Source organism: Anguilla anguilla, chromosome 12 (assembly GCF_013347855.1).
Source record: "Anguilla anguilla isolate fAngAng1 chromosome 12, fAngAng1.pri, whole genome shotgun sequence".
NCBI lineage: Eukaryota > Metazoa > Chordata > Actinopteri > Anguilliformes > Anguillidae > Anguilla > Anguilla anguilla.
This window is the reverse complement of record NC_049212.1, coordinates 39,493,442-39,506,114: the sequence shown is the minus strand read 5'-3', so window position 1 is coordinate 39,506,114 and position 12,673 is coordinate 39,493,442. Positions and strand designations below refer to the sequence as shown.

Sequence of the window (12,673 nt, the reverse complement as noted above, 5' to 3'; positions counted from 1 at the left end):
TACTCCGGTTAGCTGTGTTTGAATGTGGTCATACTCCGCTTAGCTGTGTTTGAATGTGGTCATACTCCGGTTAGCTGTGTTTGAATGAGGTCATACTCCGGTTAGCTGTGTTTGAATGTAGTCATACTCCGGTTAGCTGTGTTTGAATGAGGTCATACTCCGGTTAGCTGTGTTTGAATGCGGTCATACTCCGGTTAGCTGTGTTTGAATGAGGTCATACTCCGGTTAGCTGTGTTTGAATGTGGTCATACTCCGGTTAGCTGTGTTTGAATGCGGTCATACTCCGGTTAGCTGTGTTTGAATGTGGTCATACTCCGCTTAGCTGTGTTTGAATGCAGTCATACTCTGGTTAGCTGCGTCTGAATGAGGTCATACTCCGGTTAGCTGTGTTTGAATGCGGTCATACTCCAGTTAGCTGTGTTTGAATGCGGTCATACTCCGGTTAGCTGTGTTTGAATGCAGTCATACTCTGGTTAGCTGCGTCTGAATGAGGTCATACTCCGGTTAGCTGTGTTTGAATGCGGTCATACTCCAGTTAGCTGTGTTTGAATGCGGTCATACTCCGGTTAGCTGTGTTTGAATGTAGTCATACTCCAGTTAGCTGTGTTTGAATGTAGTCATACTCCAGTTAGCTGTGTTTGAATGCGGTCATACTCCTGTTTGCTTTGTTTGAATGCGGTCATACTCCGGTTAGCTGTGTTTGAATGTAGTCATACTCCGGATAGCTGTGTTTGAATGTAGTCATACTCCGGTTAGCTGTGTTTGAATGTAGTCATACTCTGGTTAGCTGTGTTTGAATGCGGTCATACTCCTGTTTGCTTTGTTTGAATGCGGTCATACTCCGGTTAGCTGTGTTTGAATGTAGTCATACTCCGGATAGCTGTGTTTGAATGCGGTCATACTCCGGATAGCTGTGTTTGTACCATTGCGTCTGAATGAGGTCACACTCCAGTCAGCCGTAGCTCATAAAACAGCAAGGAGGGCACCGCAGAAGACCACCACACCAAAACTGAAACTCAAACCAGCAGAGGCTGATATCAGCCTGTCACCAAACTGGTCCAGGAGCTGCAGGGCCACCCCATTGGTCCAGCCAAACCCCAGCTATACAAGGATAAAACACGAGAGCCAATCAGAGGTGAGGTGGCGTCCCAAGCGTCAGCCAATGAGTAAGAGAAGTAACTGCAGCAATTACAGACACTGAACTGTACTCACGTTAATAACAGACCTGGGTCAAATACTTCTATGACCTCTCACAAACAAAACCATCAACACTGGAAATAATGTGTTTAAATATGAATTTTTGTATGGTGTATCATGTTTAGTTAAATTCTCAGACATCTGGAGGAGGATTTAACCAGCATTTAAAGAATAAAAGAGTTACAAATATGCATTTGACCCAGATCAGATTGCTAGTAAAAACAGCCGTTGCTGTTGCCTTGCTAACAGACAAAATGGCCTACCTGAACCTCATACTCCCCTCCTCCACCTGGTTTGCCATCGCCGGTAACATCGTACTGCAGAAGACATGACAAAGAGAAAAAAGTTTCAATAGGTGCTATTTTTCTGAGACTATATACACACACATGCACACACACACACACACACAAACTCTCTCTCACACACACACACACCTTTACTGCATGGATAACTTAGTTTAATGAGAAAAAATGGTAGTGAACCTGCGGAAGGAACAGCAGAACACCTCATCAGAATCCTTTTTGTCCCCTCATTAAAGGAAGTTACCCATGCAATGAGGTCTCAATTGTATTTTTTTTATTGTGATTGTATGTGTGTGTGCGTGTGTGTGTGTGTGTGTGTGTGCGTGTGCGTGCGTTTGTGTGTGTGTGTGTGTGTGTGTATGTGCGTGCGTGCGTGCGTGCGTATGCGCGTGCGCGTGTGTGTGTGTGTGCGTGCGTGCATGTGCGTGTGCGTGTGTGTGTGTGTGTTCTGTTGGCCAAAAAGGGAACTTTCAGAGAAGCAGGCAAATTATTATTATTTTATTTAAATGAGCCACACCACAGGCAGCACTTTCCACACGACACACACGCGCCACCCCCCCGCCCCCTCCACCCCTCCAGATGTTTTCATGCATGTGCACATGCACCAGCGCTATATATGCACACACTGCTCACAGACACAAACGGCCTCGCCACAGTCTCACCTTCTCAAACATGGCTTCGTATTTTAGGTAGGCCTTCCAGTTCGTGCTGATCCACCTCTGGGCGAGATCGATGGCCACCTCCTTGGCTTTCTCTGAGGGGAGCCCCCACAGACCTGGGGATGGGGGATACAGGGGGGTAGCGGGGGGTTACGGGTTTGAATCCCAAAATCACTTTGTTTTCGGTTGAATGCAACATTTTCACTTTAAAAAATAAAAAAATTTGTTTTGAGTTGAAGCAGCGTTTTTACAACAGTGATCTGATGGCCCACCTTGTTAGAAGTGTTTTAAAAATGTGTTTATTGAATCCCAAGAGACCACCAAGAGAGTGCAGTGTGTGAGATTAATTACAAACATATTCACCTTTACCTTTTAAGAAGGTAGACAGTCTGTTAACCTCTATTCTAAACATGGTTCTTCAAAGCAAAACAAAATGAAAAAATACTGAATCTTTCCAGTAGGTCAATTATTTTTCATAAAAAGCAGTTCTCATAAAAGACTAAAGTGGCTGAAGTGGTTTTATATCCCTGTGGAATTTACTAAACTAATTCCAGACTCAAATAGAAAAAAGAAAAAAAAAACGTTTTTGTATTTCTCCTTCGTTAATCCTTTAATGGTTAATAATTAAAAAAACCTCAGCCAAATTGTGCAGTGTCCCTTAATTAGAGGAGGGATTGAGAAGCGCCTCTGCGGAGGAGGGTAGGGGGACAGGGGAGGGGGGAGGGGTTGGGAGGGTGAAGGCGTACCCTCAATCAGCATGTGTTGGAGGGGGGGCCAGGCGTTGGGCAGGTCCCACTGCTGCCCGCTGTTCTTCAGCGATGTCGGGACACCGTTTGGGTACTGCAGAGCCCCACTCTCCTGGCGACGGGACAGGGTGAGGGTGAGGAGACGGCAGGAGGGGGTGGAGCAACATCTGCTGTCAGTCACCAAACTGAACCAATCATTGGCTTGCTTCAGAGGGCAAAACATTTGTTCACTGGTTCAAGTCAGTAACTCACGGGTCATTGTAGGTCCACCCATTAAAAAAAGGTACCTGCAGGTAAAGGAGGTGGCGTACCTGCAGGTAAGAGAGGTAGCATAGCTGCAGGTAAGGGAGCTAGCATAGCTGCAGGTAAGGGAGGTGGTGTACCTGCAGGTAAAGGAGGTGGCGTACCTGCAGGTAAGAGAGGTAGCATAGCTGCAGGTAAGGGAGCTAGCATAGCTGCAGGTAAGGGAGGTGGTGTACCTGCAGGTAAGAGAGGTAGAGTAGTTGCAGGTAAGGGAGCTAGCATAGCTGCAGGTAAGAGAGGTAGAGTAGCTGCAGGTAAGGGAGGTGGTGTACCTGCAGGTAAGAGAGGTAGAGTAGTTGCAGGTAAGGGAGCTAGCATAGCTGCAGGTAAGAGAGGTAGAGTAGTTGCAGGTAAGGGAGGTAGAGTACCTGCAGGTAAGGGAGGTGGCATACCTGCAGGTATTTCAGTGCCCGCTCTCCCATAGCAGGCTGGGAGAAGCACTGTGCCCATAAAGGTGCCAGGTTGGAGGGGTAGAAGGCGGGATGGCGGGTGTTGGTCAGCAGGTTGTGGTCCAGCCAGACGCCCCTCTCCGGGTCCCACAGGACGGCCTCCACCGCCCGCAGCCGCGCCCGCTGGGCCTGGCCAAAACGCTCCGCCCCTGCAGCGTCACCTGGGAGACCGGCGGTCACGTGACTTTTCACATCAGTGTAGCTGTTTCCAATGTGTGTGTGTGTACCTGTGTTTGCATGTACCTGTGTGTGTGTGTGTGCATGTACCTGTGTGTATGTATGTGTGTATTTTTGTGTGTGTACCTGTGTGTACATTTGTGTGTGTGTGCGTGTGTGTATGCAGGTGTGTATGTGTGTGTATACTGGTGTGTGTGTACATGCTTGTGTGAGTATGCTTGAGCATTCAGGCGTGTGCATTTATACTGCGCATACATGCAGTGCGTTTATGTGTGTTTGAGTCTCCTCCTCTTTACCCAGAATGCCGTAGAAGCTGGCGAGCGTGCGCTCGCTGCGGCAGAGCAGGGCGTTGAGGTCCGTGGGGACGATGTGGCTGAGCCGCGTGTCCTTCAGCGTGCCGCCGTTACCGCCGTTACCGTCGACAAACCAGCGGGAGGAGTAATCCCAGCCAGACTCCGCCCCCGCCTTCAGCTCCGCCCACAAGCTCTCCCGAGCCCCTGCAGGCACACGAGCAACACTCAGGATCTCAACACACACCCGCACACGAGCAGCACTCAGACCTCACACACCCGCACACAAGCTGGACTATGACCTCACACACCCGCACACAAGCTGGACTATGACCTCACACACCCGCACACAAGCTGGACTATGACCTCACACACCCGCACACAAGCTGGACTATGATCTGAATGCACACCCGCACACGAGCAGCGCTCAGATCTCAACGCTAGAGCGCGGTTTAACAACAAACGCACACAACAGCACAGAAGGCGGAAAGAAGAGAGGAGCCATCTTACCTTCCGTTAATCCTTCGGCCAGTTCCAGGTCGTCTGTGTAGGACTCGGGTCTGAAAGGGAGCGCACGAATTGGCTCACGGATACTGAGAATGTCGATGCTCCTGGTTTCCCCAGATTTTTATCCCCCTCACAACAATGTCTGTGTCACAACTTATTTGCTCACAGGGGATGTGATTTTTCTGGATTTTCTCTCAGTAATCAGGACATTGTTTTTTTTTTCCAGACCATAACAGTCTCAACCAGAGGCAGGGGATTTGGGTTGTCATCGTCATGTGCACACACACCTTTTGCACCCTTTGAAGGAGGGCAGGAAAGAAAGACCAGAAATAAAGCCAGATACTAGTGACCCCAAAGACATCTGTGGTTTTTTTGTAATAATCAGGAAGACCGTGGAACATGTGAGGCACGTGGAAAGGACAGCGTCCCCCATACCTGGGTTCTCCCACCTGGACACGGTATTGGTTTAAAACGTGCACAGTCCCGTTCTTCTCCACGGTCACGGAACGATTCTGCATCCAGAAGCTATACTCTCTCTCCAAAATGGGCATGGCAGCACTGAGGAAGAACATGAAGTATTGAGTCAACAGTAAAAAAAAAAAAAAAAAGAATGATAAAAATGGCTGCTAATTAGCTTAGCTAGAAGTTTAGCCTTTTCTTAAGTTTGCTTTCAAGCAAGCAATCAAAATCATTGTTTTCCTTAACACCAGCACAGGGCTTGAATATTATTGTAAATATTCCCCGGTGGAATACATTTCAACTACAACTCGATTACAACAGCTGCCGCCATTACAACGCGTGCATCTTGTCCGCTCCTCCGACCATCTTTGACGGAATCTCTCCGTCCCCAGAACGTAACGCAGACGCTCTTGCCTGAGTAACTCTCTGTCCCCGGTGGCCCGGTAGTAACTCTCCACCATGAGCGTCAGGAAGGGGGGCTGGCTGCGGCGTTCGTAGTACACGCGGCCGCCGTTCGGGACGAAGCCGTATCTGTTATAAAAAAAAAACACAAAAACCGCCAATGAAGAGATTACGGGGAGAAACGGGCCTCCGGACGCCGCTTAAAACCCTGATAAACGCAGATTACCGGCCGACCACGTTTCGCTGTAGAGAACGATTCAGTCAGACCGCCTGAAGCTGCAAACAGTCCATTAAACAGTGGGGTTTATAAAAGGCTGGGGGGGGGGGGGGGCAGTGTAGTATAGTGGGTAAGGAACTGGGCTTGTAACCTAAAGGTCTAGGTTCAATTCCCCGCTAGGACACTGCCGTTGTACCCTTGAGCAAGGTACTTAACCTGCATTGCTTCAGTATACATCCGGTATAAAAAATGGATGCAGTGTATATGCTGTGTAAAAAGTTGTGTAAGTCGCTCTGGATAAGAGCATCTGCTAAATGCCTGTAATTTAATTTAATGTAATGTAATGTAATATAATGGGGGGGGGGGGGTGTTGTTCTGGCACGGCTTGCCTGTCAACAAGGTCGAGGAAATTCCGGATCATTCCGCTCGCCGTCTCTCTCATCTCGGACAGCAGGAGGCCGTTGATCACCCAGTACGAGTCCCTGGACGGAGAGAGAGAACGCAGAACGCGTTTCATTCCCCCCGAGGAGAGCTTCTCCTGAAAGATCACTACGGGGAGCTCCGACGCAGATCGTCTACACACCAGCCAGATGGTCAGCTCTGCATTCATAACACCAAAAGCTCTGGCTCTAGCATGGGTGAAGCTAAAAAGCATTTTCATGTGCTGGTTCACATGGGGATATTAGGGAATTGAAGAGAGAACATCCATGACAGCTCCAAAACCTGTTAGCAACCTCCAAAGTTCTATAACAGGGATATAAAATGTCCTAGAGGAGGGATATCAAACTCCAGTCCCAGAGGGCAACAGTGTCTTTAGCCAGTTATTGGCTTCTAACTGAATCGCACCAAAAAACCAGCAGACACTGTGGCCCTCCAGGACTGGAGTTTGAGTTCTGTGTACTAGAATAAGAATGCTTAAAGAACAGAAGGCACAGTGGAGTTGATCATCTTGTTCGAGCATAGAATATCTGCGGCTCTCATTGTGCTGTGACCTTGTGATCTGTGACGGCCAATCAGAACTCACCAGTAGTAGAGCTCCCGGAAGCGCCCCCCAGGAACAATGACGGGGTTGGGGCTGTAGATCTGGGAGTAAAGATCAGGACGGTCCCTCACGTCAGCACGAATCTGCCCCCACACACAGAACACAGGAAAGGTTCATTTGCAAGGTGCTGACTGTTCTCATGACTGTTTTCCTCGCCATCCACAAAAATAACAGATTTCCGCATTTTTTTGGGGATTCCGAGGTTTTCCATATAAACGTAAGTTAACACAAACACTTCAGTAGTGAAACAAAATAAACGCTGCAAAAGAAAGCACACAGCCAATCACTTAGTTCACCGGTCAGTTGAGGTTACAGCTCCGCTGCCGATGCTGTAAATCCCACCGTATGGCGTTCCAGCATTCCGAAAATAAGGAAAACCTCCCAGCCCCGCGTACCTTCCGACCCAGAGACTTCCACAGGGAGTGCAGCTTCTCCGCCCAGCTGCGCAGTCCCACGTCCGACACTTTGGACAGGAACTGTGGCCTGCAGGCCAATCGATCAATAAACATATCAATCAATAAATCAACAAATCAATCAATCAAATCAAACAATCAATAAAGAAAATCAAACAATAAATCCACAAATCAATCAATAAATCAAACAATCAATCAATAAATCAATAAATAAAATCTGAGAACCAAGCCCAAACATTAACTCTTTTGTAGAGGAATAATGCCAACTTTTCTTTGCGACCTTAAGAAAGGTAAGACACGTCCTTTATTCATTTATAGAATGAGCAGATCACGAGAGACTGAATGTATGAATACAATTAAGAGCAGACTTCGCTGGGGCACATATTTAATTAACAGGCAAGTCTGCTGCGGAGGTCCAAACCGCACCCTCCCTGGCCTCTCCACACAACAAAGGGGTATGATTAGCTCCCCGGGCTAAAGACCAGGGTCCCCAGTCAAAGGAACTAATCAAACTCTTACTGGAGCTCCAGGAGGCGCTGCCAAATTCTGTGACAGAAATAGTCAAACTCAAACTCAGCTGTACTCTTTTTATTTTTTTGTTGACCAAACGACCCAAATCAGCGCTTGTGTGCGTTTGTAACGACGCGTCTGACTGGACGTGACCCCCGAGGCGTACCTGTCGTGCCAGTCGGGCGGGGTCCAGCGCTCGAACTCGGTCCCGGGCTCCTCGAAGAACGCGGCGAGGAACTCCCGGATCCGCGAGGGCTCCGGCGTTCCGCCCGGCGTTCCCGACGTCAGATTCCGGAACGCCGACAGGACCTCGTCTGCGGAGCGCCGAGACGCAGCGAAGGGGAACGTCAGCGCGGCGGGGAGGGAAAAGGGCGTCCGAGACGACAGGAACAGGACTTACCGGGAGCGGCCTTCAGCTTCATGTCTACAAAGTACTTGTCGTCATCAAAGAGTTTGGCCATCTGGACCTGTCTCAGGAGCTCACCTGTACAGTATATTTCACTGCCACACACACACACACATACATGCACACATATACACATACACACACACACAAACAGGAACACACATGCGCGCACACACACACACATCCGCACACACGCACACACACCACAGCTGATTATTGCTAATCTATCTCTGTCAAAAGTTCCCTATCCAAAGCCAAGGCAGGTATTTGGCAGTAAAACAAATGAAGCAAGCTTGTGCTTTTATCGAGTACCACCATTTGCAATATGGGATTTCTGACCTTTAGAACAACTGATGGGTTTCATTAAATGCAACCTTCACACTCTTAGCAGGTAATAAATTCTTGCTCTTTATTGTAAGGATTGTATTAACCTTAATAAATTCAGTATTCTATCACCAGCACGCCCCACCACCCAGAAATATATATATATATTATTTTAGAAATCTATGTATGGCTTTCACGATGTTTTGACGCAGGACTTTGTCTGGAAAAGACGAATAGGGGAAGCATTATCACTGTGATGATGGGTAATAATTAAATCACGGGTTCAAAGTCCAATGCCCGTCATTCCTTATTCAGTCAACATACACTAAAATATAATATCCATAACCCTTAAAGTGAATTTCTTCCTCTGATTATGTTACATTTACTTTCTATCAGATATTTGGTCATGCCAAATTTTCTCACTAAAGATATCCAAATAATTCCACTAGAATCAAGAACCGAGAAACTGGAAAAAACAAGCAGGTTAATCCAAATACCCGCAACCGATTCCAAACGGGGGGGCTTACCTGTCACAGGGCGGGGGGAAAGCGCACCTGCACACGTGCAGGAAAGCCAAACAGCTGGTCCAAAATATTACACGGTCCATATCGGACAACTTGTTGCTAGACGTAGGCTACCGCAGAAGCGCAGGTACCTCCGCTCGACTAAAATTATGTTAGTAATAGCCCAGGCATCGCCGTCATCAGTTCCGTTTATAGTTGGATTGCAGTGGTGTAAATAATGACGTAGCCTACAATTAACAAGTCCAGCAAATGGCTGATATTCAGTGACAGGGGCGTTGCCTAATTGTCTTTCGAAAAAATGCGTAAAAATTTCCGAGACAATATTAGTGGGCTGCCGTACATCGACAAACTGCAAAATAGTTAACCCTGGAGTCAAACTCAGCTACGCTGAACCCATACAAACGGCTCCTTTACACCACATTTTTAAGCGCGTACGGGTGTACAGGAGATTTCGCTGATCCGAAAAGCAGTTTTTTAAAAACTTCGCCTTCGGTTTCGGTTTCCAACATTTCGCAACTGAAAAATGTCATGTTACTTAAAAAACAGACACTAACATCAGAGTTGAATATGTCACGCGCTTCTGGGCGCCATAAGGTCAAAGTATTGTGGAATAATTTGATTTAACTTTCGATTCTGGTGCTCATGTATCATGCACTTAAATTGTGTGTCTCCATCTTATATCATTGTTTACAGTCGTAAACTCAAATATTTGCACACTCCTTCATAATTTCAAAACGTAGCGTTGAGATGAAAGTACAGCGGTGAAATAAAAAGCCGTTGCAAGTCGAGATGTGTTTACACCGCGCCCGTGCTATACACTGAATCTTATTTTGACCCCCAAGCAATGTTGCTTTTTGTACGGCCTTATTTCAGTTGGAAGGTTACGCGCATTTGTATGATTTAGCTTTCCTTTTAGCGTTCTAAGATTGTACGCATAAACATTGAGCCTATTAGTCTACGCAGTTATGCAGCTCGATATAATAGGTGTTATACACTTAATCCAGTAGCATATTAATTTCGGTGCAGGCCCGACACCATCTGGACCAGACCACAGATCATAAATATTTATATCAATTCATATTCAGCCACGTAAAATCGTTGTCTTATTCAGAAGCTTGACTCTTCCTACACTAATTCCTACTGCCATCTAACGACAAACCATGGCTATAAAATAATAACCTCTGCATTTACGATTTTTTGTCGATCTGCAATGTTCCAAAATTGTGATTTTAGTATTGTCTCACAGTTTCAGCTTTCTCTAATTTCAGGGGAACTGGTGCACACTACCCCCAGTACCTCCAAAAAGTATGCAATGTCAGTCACGGGTTTAAAAAAACAATTCACCCGTTACCGGTGCCCAGGTGTCAGTGACACCCTGCATCCCTCCCTCGGCAACGCGGCCACTTTTGGGCGGCCTTGTAAGAAATCTAATGTACGATCACAGTTGCGTACAGTTACACTGGCACGGTCAGTACATACCCCAACACAGCACATTTTAAGCGATCGGATTCGGTCACATTTCGACCGAGACTTGAGAGGAGGAAGAAAAATAAAAAATAAAAATCAAACTCGACAAACTGTAGAATTCCAGTGAGCTTTATTTTAGAACACAAGCTTCTTGCCTTTCTTCAGCTTCAGATATCAACCATAGAGCACTCCTCGTGTTTTATGCAATCACATTTTTAAAAAATAAAAATAAAATGAAGCTTCACTGATAAGTTGCCAATTCAAAAACAAAAAAGGCCAGATTTCAAACAAAACAAACAAAAAAAGTGGTCGAAACTCTTTCACTGTAATTTTTAAGTCAAGGAAAATAGAAGCAAACTAGCCTCTCAATAGCCAATAGGGCAATCAAACAGATTTACGTGGAACAGTCGGCCAAAAAAATTTTGAATGTTTGTACCAAAATTTGTACCAAAACATTTTGGGTATCTTTTTTAGAAACACGTTTTTCCCCATACCCAATTTCAGTGGTTGTTTAGACATTCCAATTAAATTAACCACAGTCAACCAAACCCCCCCTGCCCCCCCAACCCAAAAAAAAAAAAAAAAAAAAAAAAATCCATAATCCCAAAAAACCCAGAACAAAACAGATGCATCCAGAACAGGAGATGCCGCTCATCCAAAACCACACCCCAAACCCTCCAGGACTCTCCTCACAACAGCGGCCAAGGCAGGAAGTGGTAGAAAATCTTTTTTTTTTCCGTTATGGATTCCTAACTGTCATTTAACGGCTGGCTAATCTCCAGTTAAGGATGCATCTGGGCAGCGACCCAGCCCCGCCCACCCCCCGCGGAAGAATGAGATGGTTTAAGTAGGCCTGACGTGCGGCAAAACCACCAAGCCAAACCGGGAGACAAAATTTTTTTAAAAAACGGCAAGACGCTCCCCATCTCATTCTTCACAACGGCGTTTTAATAAGGCCCCGCCCGGGAGTGAAATCTGCGGCCAATCAGGGAGCAGGGACGAAATGGGCGTCTCCAGGGGAGACAGGCTGGCTTCCAGAGTATTCAGGAGAAGCGGCAGAGATCACCCCCAGGCGGTTTAAAAAAATAAAAAAATAAAATTAAAAATTAAAGTACAAGTAGCTGCCAAAGTACCTGCAGTATAGCCCCTGTCCTCCCCCCTCCCACTCCCCCCACTCTGAGACCTGCATGGACAATGAGGTCACAGAACTCTACATCAGGGGGAGAGAACAAGTGCTTGGTTCAGTCCCCTGAGGGATGATGTAACCACACCAGCAATTTGGGGACACATTCAATGTTACTCAAACCCCCCCCCCCCCCGATATCAAGGTTATACTCACCCTGAAACATAAACCCAAAAAGCAGTGGCACTGGACTGATTTCGGAAGAGGCTCGTTACAGACGACCCAAACCTCTTCCAGTGCACGGGTTATCACACCATCCCCCAGAGGACAAAAAGAAGGAGCATCTTACCTTAGACATTGGGGCTTCCCCCCCCAACCCAAACCAAACCATAAGGCATAGAGTCAGCATGAGGGGGGAAAATAAAATTAAATGCAATTAATACCGTCCAGTACCCAAATTATTATTAATTTTTTTTACCCCAGAAAGAGCGAGGGGTGGGCTAGAGCAGACTCAGGAGTGGCAGCCCGACTATCCCCACACCCCCCCCTTACCTGGGGTTCACATTCGCAAATCACTTCCTGGACTCCGACATCACTTATGCCACACCCTCCCACCCCCCACCCCCCCCACGCAACCCCCCCGCCCAATTTTCACCCCACCCCCTTTTCAGAACCCCTGGCTCTGCAGAGATTTAAATTTAGAACGGCATCAACTGCCGCAAGGGCAGACAGAGAGACCGAAAAACTCAAAACTCAGCAAAGCAAGGGACTGAAGAAAAAAAAGAGTTAACATTTTGGTCATCAGCCCCAGCAAGTCAACCAACCACCCCCCCCCCACCCCACCCTCCCATCCCACCCTGCACGCAGACCGTGCTGCTTTAAGAACAGTCATCTATTACCCCACCCCAATTCTTCAGTCTACATAAGTGCAGCTCAATCTGCAATATATTCATTCATTTATATTTTAGCTGCAGCATTTTTTTTTTTTTTACTGAACTGGTTCTTTAGAGAAGGAAAACAAAAAGCCAGCTGACTTATGCAGACAATCCCTCCTTCTTGCTACATTTCAAATACAGAAAAAAATTGGAGGATATATATTTTGAAAATAAAAATAAAAAAATAAAAGGAAAATCACTAACTGTCCAAGACACTTATT

The 12,673-nt window shown here is 46.6% G+C and overlaps 1 protein-coding gene across 1 annotated transcript in view; it reads right to left on the bottom strand.

The window, feature by feature from the left end:
- Positions 1–9,422, bottom strand: part of treh (trehalase (brush-border membrane glycoprotein)) — a 9,785-nt gene extending 363 nt beyond the window's left edge. The window contains exons 1-15 of the mRNA XM_035384265.1: positions 8,931–9,422; positions 8,074–8,174; positions 7,840–7,987; positions 7,146–7,233; positions 6,733–6,833; positions 6,098–6,190; positions 5,504–5,620; positions 5,066–5,188; positions 4,634–4,683; positions 4,130–4,330; positions 3,600–3,817; positions 2,905–3,016; positions 2,162–2,274; positions 1,461–1,514; positions 1–1,101 (exon numbers count right to left, since the gene is read on the bottom strand). The exon at positions 1–1,101 is cut by the window's left edge and continues 363 nt beyond it. Of these exons, the coding sequence (XP_035240156.1) occupies positions 964–1,101; positions 1,461–1,514; positions 2,162–2,274; positions 2,905–3,016; positions 3,600–3,817; positions 4,130–4,330; positions 4,634–4,683; positions 5,066–5,188; positions 5,504–5,620; positions 6,098–6,190; positions 6,733–6,833; positions 7,146–7,233; positions 7,840–7,987; positions 8,074–8,174; positions 8,931–9,010 (1,737 nt within the window). The 5' untranslated portion in view covers positions 9,011–9,422 and the 3' untranslated portion in view covers positions 1–963. The remainder of the gene's footprint in view (positions 1,102–1,460; positions 1,515–2,161; positions 2,275–2,904; positions 3,017–3,599; positions 3,818–4,129; positions 4,331–4,633; positions 4,684–5,065; positions 5,189–5,503; positions 5,621–6,097; positions 6,191–6,732; positions 6,834–7,145; positions 7,234–7,839; positions 7,988–8,073; positions 8,175–8,930) is intronic.
- Positions 9,423–12,673: the final 3,251 nt, after the last annotated feature.